This window comes from Panthera tigris, chromosome A3 (assembly GCF_018350195.1).
Source record: "Panthera tigris isolate Pti1 chromosome A3, P.tigris_Pti1_mat1.1, whole genome shotgun sequence".
NCBI classification, from domain to species: domain Eukaryota; kingdom Metazoa; phylum Chordata; class Mammalia; order Carnivora; family Felidae; genus Panthera; species Panthera tigris.
In genome coordinates, this window is record NC_056662.1 from 62,702,086 (window position 1) to 62,725,046 (window position 22,961).

The following is a 22,961-nucleotide window of genomic DNA, read 5'->3' on the forward strand; positions in this document are numbered from 1 at the left end:
TATGATCTGGAAACTCCTATAGAGGGGATCCCTCTCTAAGGCCTGGGGGTTCTACGAGAGAGGAAGAGGAATGGGAAGACAAAACAACCAACAGGGTTCTAGGGCACTCCTCCCCAAGGTAGAGATTTTCCTAATTCTGGCCCCGATTGGGCTGCGGGGCCACAGCGTCGACGCCTGGAGAGCCAGGCTCTTCTGTCTCACTACACATGAGACACTTGGCCGGTTTTCTCTGTGCCTTAGGTTTCCTCACGTCTAACACGAAGGACCACTAGTACCTCCCTTACTAATGCACACAAAATGCTTGGCACAGTGCTTGGCATGGCGGTAGGCGCTCAATAGCTGTTGGTCAAAAATTATGATGATCCCGGGGCACCTGGGTGGCTCAGTCGGTTGAGCATCTGACTTCAGCTCAAGTCATGATCTCACGGTTGAACCCGCGTCAAGCTCTGTGCTGACAGCTCGGAGCCTGGAGCCTGCTTCGGATTCTGTGTCTCCCCCTCTCTCTACCCCTCCCCCGCTCACGCTCTGTGTCTCTCTGTCTCTCAATAATAAATACATGTTAAAAATTTTTTTTAAAAAAAATTACGATGATCCCTATAAGGAAGAGGGTATTGAAAATGCTTCCTGAGGACAAGAGTATGCCGGATATCCTATATACATTTCAGGGGAAGGGAAACAGCCTTTTGAGATCACTTATACTCTGTGGAAGGAGGATGGAAAATGTCCAGCCTGAGAAGGAAAAACTGAAGGTGGGTTTCCAGTGAGAATGAAAGCTCTGTCTCCCATCCCTGCCCAGGCCTGCAAGGCAACCCCGAAGTGCTTGTGGCAGTTAGTCCTCTTCTTCCTCACCCCCCAGTTCCAACTGGAGACTATAATTTTCTTTCTAGCAGGAAACTGATGCATACGAATGATGACAGATGGATTCAGAAGAGGAAAAAGAATACAGGGGACAGAGCGTCCTTGTGGGTTTAAATCACGTTAGAACTCAAAACAAAACCCCCAGATCTGGAATTTTTAAAACCTAGTTAATGGCTGAGGAAACCTCAAAGGCTGGGGAAGCATGAAGATAAAAGTCTGAATCACACAAAACACATCATTATCTTAAGCTTTTCTAATCGTCTTCTCTGCCTTTCCCCCTCACTGTTTTTCTCATTGTTTATGCCCCAGCCCCTCAATGTGGTTCTAAGACACTTTAGAGATAGAAATAGCTTTCCAAGGTCACGTACAGAATAGTGTTTGAGAGGAGATGGACAGACCCTCCTCCAACCAAAAAAAGTTTCCCTGAAACTGATACTACTTCACTTCTTTCGGAATAATTAAGCACTTTCAAGATTCAGTTAGATTCATTTACTGCTGAAATGCAAGTACATACACCCATATGAATAAAACAGAATCATGGTGTGTAAGATTCATAAAATGGAAAATAAGAGAAAGAAACTCCCATGATGGCGCCATTCTAAGACAAGTGTTTTGAAGCACTGTGCTGCCTTTAACTTCAGTCTGGTTCTCTGCTCCCCACTCCCACCTCCTAGACCCCCAGTGCCGATGATCACAAGGTCTGGACAAATCCCCCTGACATTCCATTAATGGATTTTCAGTTACATTCTTTTTCAGCGACAATAGGAACTTGGTTCATAAGGGTCCTAAGAATTCTATGAGGACGAGGGCAAAGAAGGAAATGTCTCCTTGTCTTAAAAAACCACACAATGCCACTCTTTGTCTTACGTCCTTCAATAATCTCCTTTTGTCTACAGGGTCAAGTCCAAGCTCCTCAGACTGGCCTACGAGGTCCTTCGTGATTGAGTTCCTGCCTCTGCAGCCTCCCTTCCAGTCACACCTGCCTGGTCTTGAACTGATACTCTGGTCATTGTCCTAGCTCTTTGAAGGCTGTGCTGACTCGTGTCTCTGTGGCTTTGGCCATGGTCTTCCTTCTGTCTATAATGCCCACCTTTACCTTGACCATGCAGTTAATCTCTACTCACCCTCAAAATTCAGCTCAACTGAAGTCTCCCCGCCTTCCCAAGAAAAAATGACCTTCCAGGGGCGCCTGGGTAGCTCAGCTGGTTGAGTGTCCGACTCTTGATTTAGGTCATGATCTCACAGTTCGTGGGATCGAGCCCCATGTCAGGCTCTGTGCTGCCAGCATGGAGCCTGCTTGGGATTCTCTCTCAATCTCTCTCTCTCTCTCTCTCTCTCTCAAGCCCCACTTGTGTGTGCGTGCTCTCTCTCTCAAAATAAATTTAAAAGCTTAAAAAAAAAAGACTTTCCATTCTTTGGTGCTTCCAGTGTATCCCACACACACTTCCTTTGTAATACCTACAAACCCTACTGTGCCTACTTACAAGTCCAAATCATATGCATGTGTATCTCCAGTTACAGGTGCTCAATGAGTCTGATGCCAACATGTCATTTCTGATGAATAAAGAAGTAAATGAACAACAACAAAAAATGACCCTTTTTTTGAATCAGTCAGAGGGGCAGGAGCATCCTTAATCAAGTGGATTTCCTGACATTCTGTCCCAGGTATGCCATGCTTCAGTATTTTCCTAGGAAAGCAGGCATTTCTTCTTTCCCAAAGATGTTTAAAATAAGAGGAGAGCTGTGAATGTGAGGGGCTGCAGGGTACTGGATTAGATGCATGTTTCTAGCTAGTGATAATGATGATAATAATATTAACAGTAGCTAATATTTATTAAGCACTTATTCTGTGTGATGCAAAGCACATTCTATACATAGGAATTTACATATATTAGTTGAAAACCAGTCTAAGATATAGATCCTGTTATCACCCCCAATTACAATTGAGAAAAACTGTCTCAGAAAGGTTCATTGACTTGCCTAAGGTCACAAAACTAGTAAATGGCAGACCTGGGATTCAAATCCAGGGATATGGCTTCAGAGCCTAAATGATATACTCCCTTACTCTCAGCTTCGTGAGCTAATAATGGGGGTAGATATGCACACATTTACAAACATACACATGATATAAACATAACATTTGAATCAGAAAATAAATTTACATCTGACTGATGCATGAATTTAAATAAGACTTTGTATCTTGATGACAATTGTTACTATTCTAAAAACTGAGGAAAACTCTGCATTTCTATCAGTTAATAACAAACCCTCATAGTTAGGGCCTGCTATGTACTTAGCTGGGGGACAAGGAATCTACAGCACGATCCATTCTTTCAAGTTACTTGCAAGGTAACACTATAATGTCATGACATTATTTCAAAATCATATTGTAGTCTACTCATCCAAATAAGTGATCATCTTGTTTGGTGATATATTTAGCTGTTGCTCAAACTGCCTTTGGAAACAATTTATGAAACATATAAGAATAGATTTCATTACTTTAAGCTCATAGTTTGTTTTTATCCTGAACAGTGCCATCCACTTTAATTGCCATCACATTTGACATTTGGTTAGTTCTAAAAATCTAGTTCCATCCTCAAAGAAGGAAAATTTGTTAGTACTATTTGTGTGAATGTACTATAAGATTACATACATTCATACAGATAGACACAGACATGCACACGCATCTGTGGCTTATGTGGGCAAACACCAAAGGACTGGATAAAATCCTTACTTGTCTGTTAGGAATATAACATGAGCCATATATATAATTTTTTATGTTCCAGCAGCTACATTTTTTAAAGTAAAAGGAAACAGGTGAAATTAATTTTAACAATACATTTTATTTAGCCCAATATATCAAAAATATTATCATTCCAACATGTAATCAATATAAAAAAATTAACGAGAAATTTTACATTCTTTTTTTCATACTAACTCTTTGAAATGTGGTGTGTATTTTATTCTTACAAAACATTCCAATTTGGATGGACCACATCTCAAGTGCTCAGGAGTCCTGCCATATTGGGCAGTGCAGGATAAAATAGTTAGGGCTATGGCTTTCAGAACAGAATAAGGGCAAGAGTACCCACCCCCACGCATCTTACTCTGCAAAGTACCTGAAGAGGGATGATGCATCGATCCAAGTGCAATACTGTTGAGTAATAAACCACAGCTTGTGACCACATTTAACTGGGGTACAAATTCCAAATACTGCAAGACTTTGGAGGGAAGGATGGCTCAAAAAAGGCCAATGTCATCTTCCTGAAGGAGACCAGCCATCAATAAAGGGTGGGTGGTTGGAGAACAGAGTAGGGAATTCCAAAACACTCAAGGAATGTCCCTCCGGACAAGGAATAAAGATACTAATACATCAAGAAAAACTTAGTCCAAATAAACTGATGATTACAGTCAACCACTCTAACGACTGGACTTGTTAGTCGTGAGCAACTCTTTCACCGCCAAAGTCCTTTAGCTACTAAGCAGAGAAGTATTATAAAGCTATATGGAATTTGGAACTGAAATATAAAAATAGAGGAAACCCAAAAACAACTTATTTGGTAACACCCAATTTATAATCTCTGCACCCTAGTTCAAGTGTAAAATATGGTGGCGCAACCCTGGGATTTCCTACAGCGAAGGTGATCTATAACTTATTGTGCAAACCGGGACACTTGTAAGAGTAAAGGGGGGCACCATTAATAATTATGCTGGGACAAGAGGCATAAAGTAGGCCCGTTTTACAACTATAAAACTATATGATCCTATTCTACCAAACGGATACAACAGCTCCCCCTGTGCAGGGATGTGGAGCTGATGAAAGCCCAGGCAGGTTCTTCTTACCTCTGCATGGCCACAGGGGCTTTGTGGGCTAATATACATTGATCTGGGTGAGATGGTTTCGCACCTCCCCCTCAAAGCAATTTAAATTGGTTTGAATTTGGGAACAGGCTTCCATATGGACAGAGCCGGACTCTGACAGCCTGAATATATTTACTGAAGACAAGAAATCATTGACAGACTAAATGTAACAGAGGAAAAGCCTGGCCTGCTTGTACTCAGAATGTGACTTTGTAATTGTAGCCTCTTTTAGACAGGCCTAATCAATTAGAAGAGGCTGATTTTAACCAGTTGCAGGCTCATTACCCTGCATTCCAGTTTGTGTTGATGAAAATCAGTTTCAGTCTGTGGCCTGGAACTCATGTACAGCACTTCCTGCAGCCTCTTATATAAACACATCAAAAAAATTTTTTTTTTTTAATTTGGAGTTGCCCTTCTCCATTTTAAGAAAACCACTCTGTGAATCATGATTAAAATAGAACAATTGTAATGTGGATCTGGGGCCCCATACCAGGAAACATACTTGACCAAGGAACATACCTCAAGGCAGAGCTTAAAGCAGTGAAGGGCAAATTTGAGACAGAGTCTCAGGTATGCAGGCTCCAGGATCAAATGAGCCCAGCTCAGTAAGGTCCACGGAATGGAGCAGAATGGACTCTCAGTTACTGAAAATGACAAACTACCAAAGAAAATGCATGGAAGAGGAAAAAAAGCCAAGGTGTCTGAAATACAGAGGGCATCTGAGTAGAGTCCAAGCTCTTTCCTGAATGATAAAATTGAAAATAAATAGCAAACTTCCAACTAAACAAGGACAGGTTTCCTTGAGAAGCTTCTATGAGGTAGCCGTATGACGCTATGCTTAATTTTGATGTGTGGTTAGTTTCACAAAAGTAGAAGCTGGGGGAGTGTGTGGTACAACCACTCGAAACCCCACCTGTATTTCAAAGATCCGTAATTGTTCCAAAATATGATGTAACTATGAATCATACCTGGCTGGTTGCCTTTTGTGGGTTTGTCAAGGCAGCGAGTCAACAGGAAGAGAATATCAATATATACAGCTCTGGTCACCAAACATGGATTTTGCCTAGAAAGGTAAAGAACAGCAGATAAATTGATATTTTCTCTCCCTGAGGCTTGGGTCACAGAAGAGAAAAAGGTATTTTGTAATAGGCATATCATGAGGCTTACGGAGTTACGGTGAATGCTAAAAAAGACAGATAATCACCAATGGTGAAGAGACGTCAGTAAGTCAAGTGAGGAAATGAAATCCTAGAGCATATGGTGGAGGTTGGGGATACACAAGTAAAGAACAGATAAAACTCTATGCTCTGGTTCCAAATAAAACAAACTGAAAACAAACAAAAACCAATATCCTATCCTAGTTATTTGAAAACAAGGAGATTGGCAGAGGGAATTATATTCTATTATTTTCCTCTTAAGTGGACAGATCTGGGGGAAAATCATTGGTTACGAGTATCACTGACTTAGCATTTTGGAGAAGGAGAACTGCAATCACATAGGACAAACCATACCTATGGACTTAAAATAACCGGCTGAAAAACAAACACACAGAAGGGCTAACAAACACTGCGACAGACATTCCTTTCCCAATAAATGGAATTTTTTCTTCTTTCAATATGTGGAGTTCACTTTACTCTTTGAATCACATGCTGGAAAAAAGTGGGCCTGGATTTAGAGGTCTGGATTAAAAAAAAAAAGGAAAAATGAAGACTTTCTTTTGAGAACAGTGCTGAAGGTCCCCTGGCTCTGAGCCTCAGTTCAGACTGACCATGAAAAGGGCCCCAACCTCCTTGGTGTACTAATAATTCAGCCTAAGTAGTAAAAACAGTAGGCACAGGGGCGCCTGGGTGGCTCAGTTGGTTGAGCGTCCGACTTCAGCTCGGGTCACGATCTTGTGGTCTATGAGTTCGAGCTCCGCGTTGGGTTCTGGGCTGATGGCTCAGAGCCTGGAGCCTACTTCCGATTCTGTGTCTCCCTCTCTCTCTGCCCCTCCCCTGTTCATGCTCTGTCTCTCTCTGTCTCAAAAATAAATAAATGTTAAAAAAAAAAAAACAGTAGGGACAGATCTGGGTTTGAATCCTGGCTTTGCTGCTTACTCCTGTGACCTGAATCACATTCCTGACCTGTACAATGGGAACCCTAATCACCACAAAGTGAGTCACTGTGAGCTTCCGAGGTGGCACAGCGACCAGAACACCGCCTCGCAGCCTGGTCATGGCACATGCTCCATCGGTGCTTGTTCCCGCCCGGTTCTGCTCCCAACCTAAGATCATGGGATGGCACAGGGATGCTGCCAGTGAGATTCCATACACTTGGCCCCTAAACCCATCCGTCTCATTCCCTGCATTTTAACAGTTTTACCATTTCCCTACTCTGTCCCAAAATGCCCGTATTCTAGGCTGGCAGATGAAAAGCAAGTCAGATACTTATGATTTAAAACAAAACTATCTTGTGTCAAGGTCTCTCTGTTGCTGACCTGCCTCATTTCTGTCCTACTGACTTGCTTCCTCTATAGTAACTGCTCGCTCTGACTCTTACCCTACCATGACCCATTGCTTATATGTATACCCTACATTTGGCCTAATTTCATACCTGCACCTAGCTACTTTTTTTAATGAGCTTTAAAAAATAGGTAACATGTGCACGTGGCATAAAAATAATTCAGCATAAAAGGGCATGTGGTGAAAATTAAGTTCTTTTCCAACCACTGCCCTCTACTCATATTTTGCTCCTTGGAGTCAACCACTATTACTAATTTTCAGTATGTCCTTGCAGGGACATTCTGTTCATTTATAAGCATCTATCTATAGTTACCCACTTGTTTATTTTTTACAGAAATAGTGGTTTACTATATGCTAAGTTCTAGGCATTACTTTTTTTCACTTCTATATTTTGGATATCATTCCATTAAAAACAGAGATTTGCCTCATTTTTTAAATGGTTGTAGACTGCTCCCTGTCAGAGGTACCAATCCCCTTTTGGAATAACGCAGATTGTTGAAGATACTTGGCTAAAAACGAGGAAGAATATATACGTACATCAATTTTGTAAATATAAATCAGTACTCAGGGGAGAAATTCCTAGAAGCTGAATAGATCAATCAAGGTATTTGCACATTTAAAATTTTGATGGATTTTGACAAGATGCTCTCCAAAAAGATTATACCAATTTACACTTTCACCAACAGCATGTAAGAATTCTAGTCTCCCACAACCTGACCAACACAGTGCACTATTAAACTTTTTGACTTTTGCCAGGGTGAAAAACAAGATCTCATCATTTGAAGTTGCAATTATTTTCTTATAAGTGAGATTGATCATAATTTCATATGCTTTTCAAAAAAGATACCTGAATTGCCTTTTCTATGCAATGTTTTCAACTCCCCTGTCCGTTATGTTGTGGGTCTTTTCTTTATTGGTTCATAGGAGCTCTTTGTATATTAAGGAAACCTACTTTTTGTCACATGTGTTACAAATGTTTTTGCAGTTTATCATTTGTCTTTTAACTTTATATATTTTTTGCAATTTAATGTTCAATTCTATGCAGCCAAATATATTAGTATTTTTATTTATGCCTCCTGGGTTTTACACTTTTATATAAATTTTATATAAAATTTTTTAATTTTCCCACATTTTCTTATAGTACTTTACGGTTCCATTTTTTGTTGTCGTTGCTTAAAACTTTTATCTTTTTGGAATTTTTCTCCCTAATCCTCCCCCTATCTTTTTTGTTTCTATCTCATTTTCCCCAGTTCTCTTAATTCTAATTTCCTGTCTTTATTCTTCTACTCCCTGTGAAAGGCCCAGCTTATGAAAACTTCTTTGATGGTATAATTTGCAATTCTAGTGTTGCCACTGTTTAACAGGTAGGACTTCCCTCTGCCACAAAAAGGGGCACTGAAGAAAGAAAGTGAGAAGAGCCAATGCTGGGGTTAATGAATCATTAGATAGGTAGCACAGGGCTGAGTAAGTGGCCTGCAGGTAGCAGATGGAATCCCCTCAAAGCACTAGCTTTGAGCTAAGTCCTGGGAAGTGAGGTACATGAGATGATTTCTGACCTCAGAGAATTCTGTCCAGTTATGGAGGCAAAAATCACGGCAAACTTTGGGACAGGATGTAAGGAGTTAAGAGAAAGAACATCAAGGTGGACTGGAGAAATGAAAAAGGTTTATGAAGATGTAATTCCAACCGGGCTGTGAAAGATGGGAAGAATTTAACTAGACAAAGTTGACAGGGAAGGGCATTCTAAGAGGCGGCAACAGACGTGGGAAGGAATTAGTCTGGCTTGTCCACAGACCTGGGAAGATCAGGGTGGGAAGATTAGAGAATGTGCTGAAAAGTAGGAACAAGAATAAGGCAGGCTGGGCTTTCAGGACACAGGATACTTCATTCCAACTGAGTGCTTCTTAGTATAAAAATGCACTGCCTGTTCCCATATGGCCTTAGAGTCATAGCTTTTCATCCTGGATGTTTTCCTGTTGGTGGAGCCATACAGAACCGTAAAGGGAAATTTCTGGAAAGCTGGTTTGATTTTCAACTCTGATGAGGAGCCTAGTTTCCATGATATTTTTAGCTAAGTTAATGTATTTTTTTAAAATTTCTAAATGAATAGAGGAAAGGTAGGCAGTCTTTAGGGCTCCATGCCTGGTTGAAGTGCTCTGTATCTTTTTTGGACCTGGCACCGGTTGTCGACCTTGCTGGACTCTTGGGACACTTCCGGGACCACTCTGCCCCCATAACAGAGAGGCTCTGGGCCAGGTCTGACACAGTCAATGAGACTGTGGGGGACTCCCTCAAATGCTGCTGCTTTGGATTCCAGGAAACAGAGGGTTGGGCCACAAAGGAGTCCATCCTTGGCTTTTCCTCTGAGACAGAATCAGAGAAAAATTCTGGCTTAGAGTCCACTGTTCTTGGCTCTACCCTCAAGGATAGCCATGGCCACAGCCTCAGCCACAATCACAGCCACATAATATCCCTGTCTGGAGTTAGAGTTGGGCCTCACTCTGAACTGGCTTCTAGGTCAGGAAAATAATTGTGTTGTCTTTCTCTTTCTCTCACTATTACTTGGTATTTATTCGGACTTGGGAATGGTACACTGTGAGTTCAGGGTGAGCCAGAGGTTTGTTCTCGGTCTGTGAAGCCACTTTGATGATGGGAATAAAATCCCAGGGAACAGCAAGCCAGCTGGACAGGAAACCAACCCACAGGGTTTTGGTGGGCTTGGGGATTTTTTTCTACTCCCAAATGGAAAAATCCTGGCATGGGGTATGGTATAGTAGAGATTTAGAGTGTTCAAAAAAAAAAAAAAAATCAGAAATGGTCAGGGTCTAACAGATGGGCTGAAAGACGGCAGAACGGAGGCTGTGGAAGGAGCAGCAGGACCCGGGTACTAGGAGGACCAAGTTTACATATATAAAATCGAACAAAGGGCTTGTTAAGAATCTCACTTTCTTCTATTTTTTTAAACATTTGTCCCTTGACAAATAACCACCTGAGAACCTGATTAATCCGTTTCTGCCTTGGGAAATCTCTGCACTTCATTAAACCTCCTGCCCTCTCTCCTGGAAATTGGGGGGAGGCAGAACGCAGGGCGGAGAGAGTAGGGCTCCCCAGACACGTCCACAATGGCCCCAGTGTCTAGAGGACAGCAGGAGTTCCTGGGAAGTCTGAGATAAATTATTCACTTCTCCTGTCCCTTCCGGAATCCCGGTGGCTACAGAGGTTCTTAACTGAGGCCCATTCATTCGGAAAACATTAACTGAGAGGCTACTGAGAGCTCTCAGTAGTGCCAGGGTTTGGAAATATGAAGATAAAATGATTGAGTGACATAGTCACTGCCCTCAAGGAACTTAGAGTCCTGAATAGTGTTCTAAATTGTAGGTTATGACCCATTTTGTTGATTATGAAATCAACATTCATATGAGTGGTGACCAGCATAACAGAGAGAAAAGAAGGGAGGGGAAGGAGAAGAGGAAGGAGGGAGGGGAAACAGAGAGGATTTGGGGCAACAGAGGCAGGGAGAGGAGGAGGATAAGAGGGACAGAGAGGGAGGAAAAGAAGAAGGGAAGGAGGGAGGGAGGGAAAGGGAGGAGGAAAATATAATCAGAGTTCATCAAGGTGTACTATTTCCTTCACTTGTTTCCATAAAGTCCTTGCCCGGGATCAGTTTTTAATAAATTACCTTTGGTGTTAGAAGTCAATAATTTATGAAATGCAATTATTTTAAATAAAAACATTGATTGATTTGTTCTCCTTTTTTCCCTTCCAGGTAATAAACCACCCCACATTATACTGAATGGATTCAACAGGGTTATGCTTGGTATCCAAAGTGATGGTGGATATGTTGAAAGCAAACATTCCTGAAACTAAATATGCTACAACTTGAATAAATTTCCTCTCTGTTGCATTTTTTTTAACAGACTGTTCATGTCTTATATAAATATTATCATAATCTCAAACTATGCAAGAATTCATGTGTGTATACATATATACACACATAGACACAGCACACATACACATTAGGTCATATGTAAAATTATCTGTTTCAAGTGATTGTCAAAAAATCTTGAAAGCCACTAGTTTAGTGGGAGAAACAAGCAACCAATCATATTAGAGTATGAGGGGTGGCCCAAAAGAAGGGTTTGACAGAGTAAAAATTAAGGATGGTTGAAGAGGGACCTGCCTAGTCCTCCTGGGTGAGTCAGGAAGTGACTTGGCAAAAAGCTGGAGAATGAGAAGTCTGGGATACAGAACATGGGCAGAGTGACCCCAGCAGAAGAAGCAGCATGTCCAAAGACACATGACATGTTTGGAGAATAATGAGAAATGCAAAGGAGACATGGGAGGGGAAGACAACAGGAAATCATAGAGGATGAGTGAAACACCCAATGGGAGAGCTTAGGAGTGACCTTTCAGAACTCAAAAGCCCCAAAGGGTTGAAGCTGCCAGTGGGACCCCACCAGCCCAATCCATGCTGGAAAGCTGAGATCCCCACTCACTAGTGTGAAGCTTTGGTGGGCCCCCTAGAAGGGACAGACAGTTCACTTTGGGCATACTACGCTCTCCCAGAAGCATTCACTGTCATCTTCAGAGGGCTGGAAATAGCTGTTATGGCTGTAGACTGCTAGTGTCTGTTAAGGTCTCTAAGTCAAATGACTGTATCTGGACTTCAACAGAGTCAGGGTCTGAGATCCCTCTAATATCCAGAACTATCTAATATCTAACTATCTAATATCTAACTATCTAATATCTAACTCCCCTAGAAGCCTAATCAGACTCATGACTTAACCTCATTAATCTAGAAACATTTACTGAGTACCATGGGGGATATCCTACTTGGGACAGAAAGGGAGGGAGAGGAGAAAGTTCTGATCTTGCAGAGCTTATGGTATAAAAAAACAATCAGAGGGAATGTCATGGAGGAGGGGGTCTGGAGACACGGAAGGATTTGGCTCGGGAAGGGGAAGAAGGAATCCAGGCAGGAGAGCTCACTGGAGCAGATACGATGGTGAGAACATGCCTGCCACATGCAGGGACCAAATGAAGGCCAGAAAGTCAGACAGGTGCAGGTGACAAGCATGATGGCTTAAAATGACTCTGGAGCTCGAGTCCTAGTAGGGGCTCATCACAACCCATTGCGGGCTCTAATGCTGGCCCCTACACAGCCTCACTCCTACTCAGACGGCTTCCGCTCTCAACCACAATGCGCAAAAAGCACTAGCAGCCTCTTACCATGGAGCCAGCCAGGGTGTTAATGAAGTAATATCCCAGGGACCACCATCAGGCCCAAAATAGGATGGAAAGAAGAAAACCAGAAAAAGTAGGTGGGGAGCAAGGGGAGAGAAGGCAGGTGAGAAGTGGGGGAAGGGGCAAGAGAAGAATAATGAGGGAGAGGAGGTGGTAGGAGAGGGAGAGGGGGAAAAGAGTCTAGAACATCCTCCCATATCCTGCTACAATCTCCCCAGTGACATATGTCCAGCCACACCATGTCCTTTATTGAAAGTTCACTTCAAAGCCTGTCCTCCAAGAAAACCTTCCCTAATTAACCATCAGAAAACAGTCTCCAAGGACAATCCGAATGGGCGACCTGACACAGTGTTTTGCTGACCATCCTTTGGTCTCCCAGAGATCCCGCTGGCCATCTTTGCAAACCTAGGCAGTTCATGTCTCTGCATTGGTAGCTGCCCACAGACCAGAGTTGCCTCTCCTTACATTTGGATATAAAAGGAAGAGCTGTTATGGGTTAGGAGCCAGGAGGTACTTCTTTGATGCAGGCCACATTAAGTCATATAAATGTGGAAGTGTAAATTAAATAAAAAAGAACCCCTCTCTCCCTGCTGATTTCCATTTTTACCACAGCCCCCAGCCAAGCAACCATCACATGGCATTCTTGGAGGAACAATAGGGGATTTGTTTAAACCAAGATGCCAAATGGTCATGAATTGCAGAATGTATATTTTTAAACAAGTTATTTTCCCCCACTGTAACATCCAGAATTTAGATCTGTATGCAGGGCCAGCTGGCAGCAGCACGCAGGATCTGGCTGGCTACCCAGGGCTGCTCGTTTACCTTGCCCTCCCCTGAGGGGGTGTGACGGCTGAGCTGCATTTTTATGGTACGCTCCAGCTTCCATCCAGCCTTCCTTGGTCGGAGCTTTGCAAGTGTTTATACTCACACCCACATATAGAGGCTGCCCTGTAGCCCTCCTACTTGAATTTTCCTTTTAAAGTGAAGCCATCTTCATGCCCTGCTCTGGTGGTTGACCAACTCATAGGGAATTGACCGAGTTGCCATGCCCAAAGCAAGAGACCAGGAGCTGTGAGCCCCAGCTTCCAGCATTGCGCTGCACAGCACATGGGGCTTCCCCTGGAAAAGCAGCTTTTGTTCCGGGGAATGGAATCTGTGAAAACAGGGCCCCAACCACTTTACCAGGGTTCTGGGTAGGCACTCCACAAGGCACAGGCAATCTGTCGAAGGCACCAGGGCACTGCGTAGGTCAGGGCCCAGGCCACAGCTGCCTCTGCTTCCCTGGCAAAACTGCTGCTCAAGAGGAAGCCCGCAATCTCAAGGCCAAGGCTTTGCCTTTTCCCTCCATTAAGGCTCACCTGCCTTTTCAGAAGACCCTCAGGGAGCCTCCCACACCCCCCCCAGAGGCCCTCATATTTTTCCATCTTTCTATTAGGCATCTTTTTCTCATTAATGTACTAACACTCAAGTTATGTGCAGAGAATGAGGAAAAAGAGACCTTGTGTGGGGCTTGGGATTTGTTCAAAGCCTGGGGAAATCGTTTTAGAGGGTGTATGTTTTTTATTCCTTTTATGAGAGATGCATGTTTCCCCCCCTCTGTGACTTGTTTAAAAGTAAAGTTTAATATGCTGCCAGAGAAATTGCTGGTTAATAACTTAATAAGCTATGTGCTAGGAATTATGGGAAAAAAGTAGTATCCAAGAAAACTTTTATTGTACAGTTTGGGGCTTGGAGGATATATAGCTTCAGTTATTATATAAAATGTTAACAGAAGTCCCTTTTCTTTTCAAACCCTGCCTTCTCCCCAGGATTATTAAAAAGGATAAATAAGTAAGGTGAATAAAAACTTCGAGAAGCTGCATGAGAAGTCTGTATGTAGATCACAAGGTGAGAATTTCCAACAGCACAGTCAACAGAACTATGTTAACGTGCACTTGGCAAAGCACACACTTGGAAATGATCCCTGGTAATAATAGTAATGATGATAATCATAATATCAACTACCTTTTATTAAAAGTTTTGTCTTCAAAAAATACTTCTACTTTATAAGATTCTTAAGAGGGAAGAAAAAAATAGGCATTATTATTCCCATTTTTTACAGATCAACAAAGTAGCTCATATAGCTCAAGTGACCTGCCCAAGATTAGGGCAAAAACTAAGAATAGAATCAAGGTTTTTTAGACAAATTATATCTATGTGTCCCAAACACAATCAGATGAAAAGTGAGACACCATGCCAAACAAGGAGAGTATTTTGGTTTGCAGCCACAGGCTGTGGTGTTGTGTCCTGTATCCAGTCTGGTGAAAAGCCAGGCTCCAGGCACAGCCGTTCCTGTAAGGGCCAACAGAAAGGCCCATTTTCAACCTGGCTGATTATGTTGATAAAGACTTAATTATCTGACAATAGATGTTTCCTCTATTTGCTCAGCTCTTCTGTACGTTCATGCCCATTACTCACCACATCCTTCCTTGCCCTCATCGGTTTCCCACCATCATGTTACAGCTTCCCCCTTTACAGATAAAAATGGAGTCCCAAACAAAATGGAGTCCCAAACAAAATGGCTAGCCCCGCATGGTTGGTTTAGAATTGAACAGGGACCAGAACCCAGACCTGCTAACCTCGAGTATACTCTGCCTCTACTCAACTTCACAAAGTGCATACGCAGGTTAGAGACTTTTCCGTTCCCCAAGTCCCTCTCAACGTGACCCTCCCTGTGGTCACCCAGAAACACAGGGGCTTTGGGTTCAGGCAGGGAGCCCTGGAATAAGTACCCCAAACTGCTTGGGAAAATGTTATTTCTAGGGGTGTGCGGGCCAATCCTATCACTAAGGAAGCCTGGGTATCATGCGCAGGGGATAGGAAGGATAGTGAGACTCTGAAGGGTTTCTCTTGAAGCTGCTCCTTTGGTCTATTCATGTAAGACCAGTCCCCATGCCCCAAAAGCCCTCCTGGAGGCAGCTGAAGCCTGGTCACGCAGGACACAAGTGCCAGGGCTGAGTCAGCTCAGTATGAGGGCAGAGAACCAGGAGGCCAAGCAAGGCCTAAAGAAGCGTCCTGCCAGGTCAGTGTGTTGCCTGAAGACCTGCCTTCAGCTAAGGGTACTGTCTCCAAAGACTGCTGCTGAAAAATAGCAGTATGATCCGGGAGAATGAACTTACATACATATTAGAACTTAGTAACATGCTAGCATGATTTGTTGGCCGGCTCAAGGGGCAGTGGCAGTCAGCTAGCTGAAAGTAGATTTCTAAAGGAAGAGGGTCTTCGATAGCTAACTTTTGATGGCAAAAGGTCTAGAGCATGGGTCCCTGTCCAAGGAGGGCAGTTCCTGGAAAAGGGTGTCGGGCAGCCCAAGGGCACGGGGTTGCAGAATATGCTATGAGGATGATCAGGCCACAGTAGAAGAAGGAAATGGATCATGAGGCAGAAAATAAATTTGCTATTTATAGCCCAACATGGGCCACCTCCAGAGCCAGCCACATCTATCAAGTAGGAAGCTGGCTGGCTCATCCAAAGAAGGAAGTAGGAAGTAGGAAGTCAAGTAGGAAGAAGTCACCTGCCCTCTTGTGCCTAATTTCTCATCTACAAATACTGGTTTGGATTAGATTCCTATTTTGAAATAGGAAGTCGGGATGCTCCTCTTAGTCCCTTTTGGAGCCCCCAATGGGTGAGGGGCCATGTGGGTGGGCCTCCAGGCCCCCACCCCTGCTTGTACCACATATGTTCTCTCTACTATCTTCAACACCTTGAACTCCCACTTAAGCTTCTACTTAACGAAAGGATTCCACTGGACTAGATGATCTCTAAATTCCCTTCCTGCTATACATTCTGTGGCTTGATGGTCCTCTTGGCAATGCTGAGAAGACAACAGCCATGCAGTCTACGAAGCACTCAGGAAGCATTTCTCTTCCCATTACCAGCTGCCAGGCAGGCAACAGGGGCTTCCAGGTGACAGAGAGCTGGTAGATGGCTACCAGGGAGCTTTTGCTAACCACCAGGAGGGGCTGGAAATTTTATTGATCACTGGGAGAGGCTGGAAAGATTTAACACACTCCTCAGTGTATCTCTTGTGCATGGAGACAGCAGCCTATTTACCAGTGTAAGCCTAAGCTCACTGACTTCCTCTTAACTCTTGGATCAAATCCAAATTCCTCTGGCTGACATTTAAGGCCTGCTACAACTGGTCTCTTATCAAATCTTGTACTGCTCTCCAAAACACACCAGGTCTTCTTCAGCTCTATCCCTCACTGGCACACAATATACCACACGTGTTCTCTACAGTGTGCCCTCACCCATGCCGTCCACAATCTGGACATGCTCTTTTCCTACCACCTTTAGTGTTTCCAAATCACACCAATGCTCTAGGACCCATCTCAAATACCTAACTCCCCTATAAAGCAAAGCCTCCCCTGACTGTCCACATTCTTTTCTGAATCCTTGTACTTATTATATGCACTATAGAATTAGAACTTTTTTATGCACGTCACTGTTGGTTGTTTCACATGGATAAGCTCTCTTTTCAACCAGACTGAACCATCACTAAACTCTGACAACAGAGACTCCATTATATATGCCTAAAGTGGTTCCCACAATGCTGAGCACTGTGCTAAGATTCCTTCCTTTGTACTTGGGCAATGAGACCTTCACAATTTATTTAGCAACACAGGCTCTCTATCAGTCTAACCTCACTCAATTCTCCAATCGAAGAAAATTAACCTTATCTAACAATTAAATCTCAGCCAGCCTTTAAAGACTTTTCCCTCCCCCTAGAAGACTTCCTTGGCACCCCAACCCCACAAACTGGCTCCTGTCACACCCTCTGACCTCATTCCGGAATCCACCATATTCTTATTTATTTACAGTTGATGAAATCCATACCTGTTTTATTTACGTGGTTTCTGAAATAGGGATGACATCGTTCATCTCTATGTTCCCCACTGTGCCTACTACATGGCTTTGTACTGTTTGTGAATCTGAATTGGCTGGAGTTCATTGGGAATGGTTCCATGTGTTGATTTATCCAAAAGATGGAACATGTTACATGCTACAGGGAAAAAAATAACCCACTATATTAGTGTTTTACATAACATTAGGAAAATGTGTTGAGGACACTTAAAGGCTGCACTCCTTTGCAAGCTGGGCAATGACAACATTGCCCAAATCTTCCAACAGCAATACGTCTATAAGCCAACAGCTACAGGTGGAGCAAGACAGATATTTCAGAGTCCTTTATCGAACTAAGTGCCATTTCCAGGTTAGGGTTGCAGATTTCTATATTTGAAAAGTAGAAAGCATCAGCAATTGGCAGCGGGATTCTTGATGTGTCATTGCCTGGAAGACCTATTTTTATTTCTCACTGCAATATGAAGAAGCTTTGATCTTGGGCAACTTGCTCAAAGGCTCAGTTTAATATATTGATCTCTTGTGACTACTTTTACCTGACAAGTTTCCATAAGCTCAGACTGTCAACAAGAAATACCTCATATATTCTCAAGCTTCACTTCTTCTCAAACACCTTATTCCTTCAAAATGTGACCTATTTTTAAAAGGAATATAGAATGAGGAAAATGTTTTGTATCTCGTCCACTGGTCTGGGTTGAAACGTGTTAACTCAATGGTTCTCTCTGTTTTTAAAAAATACAAACAGGATCTCATCCCGAGGTATCTTGCTTGACCTTAAACATTTCTGAGAAGTTTGAGAGAGAAGCAAACAAATCTCAACAAGCTTGGGTCTGAGATACACCAACTTCATCTCTCTCATCTTTCAAATACATGTGAGGCTCAAGTAGGTTGAGCGGGAGGGCTCAGAGTAGTCCTAATGGCAATCTCCGTCCCCTGTAAAATCTGGGGGTTGAAAGAAAAACAGTTTTAAAAAAGAAGGGGGGACAGGAGTATTGGGAATACATCTTTTTTGGAAAAAAAAAAAAAAAAGAGCAAAGAAGAAACAGACCGAAAAAGCAAAACCCAACCCCCCAGCAATGCCTGGAAACTTGCTATGTAACCAACCCATCCATCCCTGTTAGGACTTGCTTCCCTTAAAGTTTTGGCAGGGACCACAAATGATAGCCTTAAAATGCCACATGAGCATCAGAATATTTTAACAATCCTTCTTGACTGGATTCATTTCAGCAGCATGGGAGCGAAGCAGCAACCTGCAGCTGTGGCATAGGGCTGAGGCCTCTCTTTATTTCAAGCAGTTGCAAACGAAGGACCTCTTCCTTGGGGGGTGGGGGGGGGGGTGGTCCAGGAGGCACGAGGGATTTGAGAAGGGCTAAGGAACAGTGGGAAAACCAAATCGGACCTAAACCCCTGTATTCCTGCCTAGGAAGTATACTCTCTTGTGTGAATAAATTTGGTGGCTAGAAAGTAAAGGCCATCTTCAGCTGTCAAGCAAAACAGAATCCCAAACCAGAACTTCTGCAGCTGGCCACAGACACCCCCTGGGGCAGAAGTGGGATTGCCTCACAAAAAAACCATCCTAGCTTCATCTTCTGTGAGCAGATTTTCCTTGCACATTTAAATCCAAGGCCATCAAGGAGCTCACCACTCTGCTTAGTTGGGCCCAATAACCAAGAAAGAAAATGGGGAGAACAGATGAGAGTGGACAAGGGGGTGGACAGGGAAGGAGATGTGGAAGTGGCTGGCAGTGAGCACTGGGGACATGGAGGAGCACATGAGAAGCACACGCAGGAGTGAACAGGGGGTGTCAGGAGCACTGATGGGGAAGCCGTATGGGGAGGTGGAGGGATCATATAGCCAATACTTTTTGCAAAAAAGAACTAACTTGCTGTAGCAAATCATTAAGTCTAGCACGAAGAGTGGTCTTCAGCAAACATTAGTGCCCTCCACCATCTCTTCTCCCCATCAGGACTGTTTTACTCAAAACTGTATTGCCCAAGGTTGTTTTCCTAGTAACCTTGGGACCTCTTCTTGTCTTCCTGAGAGGCTGTTTTTCTCACCAGATTATCAGACTGTTATTTTCATAATGATAATGCTCCCTGCATGCCAACAAGCACTGGTCCTACCCTAGGCACTGAGGCCACTGGGATGGCTGCCCAGACAAGGGAGTGTACATTCCTCATAGGAAGTGCTGGAGCCATGCAGCCCCTCCGGGAAGGTCATCCCAGGTGGACGGGGAAAGAATTCTGGGCTGACACCTTCAGTAGTCTTAGCCTTCTCCTGTGTCCCTAAGCTCCAGCTCTTAAGAATGAGGGTGTGAAGGTGGGAGTATTTCAAAGAGGCATGGATTGGATGACCACAGTGACCCTTGGCCCTCAAAATATGTACTGTGTTCCAGAACCAACAGCATCATAATTGCAAGAGAGCTTGTCAGAAATGCAAGATCTCAGGCACCATCCCAGACCTACTGAATGAGAGTCTTCATTTTTAAGGAGATCCCCAGGTGATTCACGTGTACATTAAGGTCTGAGAAACACTGTTCTAGACAATATGTAAGGTGACACCATTTAAAGCCTGACATAAAGAAACCGAACAGCTATAGAGAATGGGGTGCAGTATAAAGAGCCTCACAAGGAAGAGGGACCTAATGTTAATTGTTATCAGATAGAATCTCACCCCTGCCCTGGTCAGCTGTGAGAAAACAAACAGATCTCCTAACCTCTCTGAGCTATATACTCTCCCATATGCATGAGGATGGGAGTGGACTGCAATGAACTTCATGATTCTTTCCAGTTGAGAGTTTTTAGGTCTAGGATTCTATTGAATAAGACTCTGTTCTGTTGACTACTCTACAGTGAAGTTTGGTTTGAATAGATAGTTGCAGTATTTAATACAGTCTGGCATACAGCAGGGCTCAATAAATATTTGCTGAAGAAAGTGATACAGGTATATAGCCTATTCTATTCAAGCCTTACCTCAAAAACCAAAAATGAGCCATAAGCTTCTAGGACAGTAGACCACACCAGAGCATCAGGTTTAAATGGCACTTCTGATGGCAACTGACATAACTTAATATATCTTTGCTGAGGCATCTTTCAAGTAATCTATCCCAGAAATTCACTCGTATATGAAAGTGCACAACAGTGTGGCCCCTCACACTGGCACATCTGTGGCACTAAAGAGGTAATTGACTGTATCTTCTGGGTAGCAGGCTACAGGAATGGTCGTTCCAACTTTCCTAAATGATCTGTGGCCTTAGAAGAAAACACAAGTGCCCTCTAACATAACTGCTACTTTGCTCGATGTTCATCCTTCATCTTCTTTCTCAAGGAGATGTGAGACACAATAGGGCACAAGAACACATCAGTAGCTCTCAATCTGACTGAATTTTACTATCTCCTGGAGAGTTTTAAAACTACCAGTTCTTGGGCCACACCCTCAACCAAAAAAAAATCAGAAATTTTGGAGGGGGAACCTGGCATCAGGTTTTAAAACCTCTCCAGATGATTCTAATATGCAGCCATCAGCATTAAGAACTACTGCCTAAAGTAAAAACTCACCATCAGCCAATCTGGGTACTTAATAAATGCCAATACCAAGAGTCACAAACTCCAGAAATCTTTACATCTTGTAAAACTACAACTCTATACCCTTTAAATGCTGCTTCCTCATTCCCCCTCCCCCGCCCCTGGCAACCACCACTCTACTCTGTCTCCATGAATGTAACTACTTTAGGTATTTCATGTAAGTGGAATCAGAACCACATTTGTCTTTTTGTGACAGGCTTATTTCACTTGGCATTATATCCCCAAGGTTCATCCATGTTGTAGCACTTGTCAGGATTTCCTTCCTTTTTAAGGCTGAATAATATCATGTTGTCCATATATATCACATTGTTTACCCATTCATCCATCAACCGACACTTACATTACTTCCACCTTTTGGCTATTGTGAATAATGCAGCGGTGAACATGAATGTACAAATATCTCTTCAAGACCCTGTTTTCAATTCATTTGGGTGGAACTGCTAGATCATATGGTAATGCTATTTTTAATTTTTTGAGGAAACATCCTACTATTTTCCTTCTTGGCCATCATCAAGAGTTTTTAATAATAATAGCCAATACTTTCATGAAACTGTTAAGTGAAAAAAGTAAGCTCTAACTTATAGCTACAGCACAACCTCAACTCTGTTAAAAAAAAAAAAAGGCACAGGAGAAAAGATGAAGTAAGTACATACATAAAACTGTGAACTAGAAATGGTGGTTTCCACCCAAATGTTGGTAAAAGCAGACTTAAATTCTCTTCGCTTTCAAATTTCGCACTTGCCTACTTTTCTAGGATAAGCATACACTACACTGACAACCAAGAAAAAAAAAAGGTGAAAAAAATTTAGTGGCGCACATTTTTCTTCCTGGTCATCCCATCATCCATTGTACTTATTTAGTCTGATGGTTCATTCAGTTCACCACATTTATCTAAACACACACACACACACACGCACACACACACACACGCACGCGGGCACAGACACACACACACACACACACTTCTTCCTTTTATAACCAAATTGATTTCCGAAAAATTTTAAGCCCCAAATAATAATTCCAATTCTTAATCAAAAGAGTAAGTCTTTTCACCTCTTAGTCCTATTTGACAGGGCTTTCGAAAAGTCCTTCCTATTTAGGTGGGGCCTACAATCCAGTTGGGGCAGCAGGGCTAGAATCTGTCATTTGCAAGGGTGGCAGACGGGGCCACACAGGGAGGGGGGGCTTGGGGAGGGGCAGTGGCGGCAGGAGACTGCTGATAGCCCTAGCAGAGCACCTGCAGCCAGCCTCTCCAGGCCTGCCACGGACCCCAATGCACACCCCACTTCTGGCCTGGGTCGGCTTCATTTTCCTTCAGTAGCCGGTAAACTGCCTTCTCGCCATGAGAGAGACACTGACCTGGACTGAGGAGGGAGGGATGGAGGAAAAAGGGGAAGGAAGGAACTTGAAGGATTAATGAGCTGATTTCCATAAAGGCTTTGACATCTTGGAATGAAAAGCGGCCTGTAAGAGCAGAAGCCCAGGCCTCTCCTCAGGCCATGTTGCCAGCTGGCCGTTCATCACCAAAAATTCCCCAACAACTCCATGGCTATTGCTTAACCACCTCATATAAATCCCAATTAATCTTGCAAAGTCAAAACATAAATATATGACAAAAGTCTTTATTTTATGTGCTCTCAGTTTCAGGGTCAAAATTTTAAAAACCGAATTGGTTGGTTATCCAATGGCTCCAAAGAATTTTTTTTTTTTTAAAAAAACCTTCTTCGGGAATAAAAGGACAAATAAATGACACCCTCACTAATGTTTATGTACTTATTGGACTGAATGAACTCAAGTCAATAATCAAATAAATTGTAGAATAAAAAATTTAAACTTTCTTTTTTTCAATAACATTAATGTTTCATAGCTTATACTCAAAAGATACAGAAAATCCTGAGTAGGCACAAAGGAACATTTATTCTTCTTTCATATGTAAATTGCTAGAGACATAAAGAGTCTCTTCAGCATTAGAACTGAAGGTTACCATCCCATTAGAACTGGGAATACTCCACAT

The 22,961-nt window shown here is 42.8% G+C and overlaps 1 protein-coding gene across 4 annotated transcripts in view; it reads right to left on the bottom strand.

Moving 5' to 3' along the window:
* The window catches only part of THADA (THADA armadillo repeat containing), a 327,215-nt gene that overhangs the window by 73,057 nt on the left and 231,197 nt on the right, over positions 1–22,961 (bottom strand). For all 4 annotated transcript variants that reach the window (XM_007097838.3, XM_042981284.1, XM_042981287.1 and 1 more), the window contains one exon: positions 5,688–5,782. In XM_007097838.3, the coding sequence (XP_007097900.2) occupies positions 5,688–5,782 (95 nt within the window). The remainder of the gene's footprint in view (positions 1–5,687; positions 5,783–22,961) is intronic.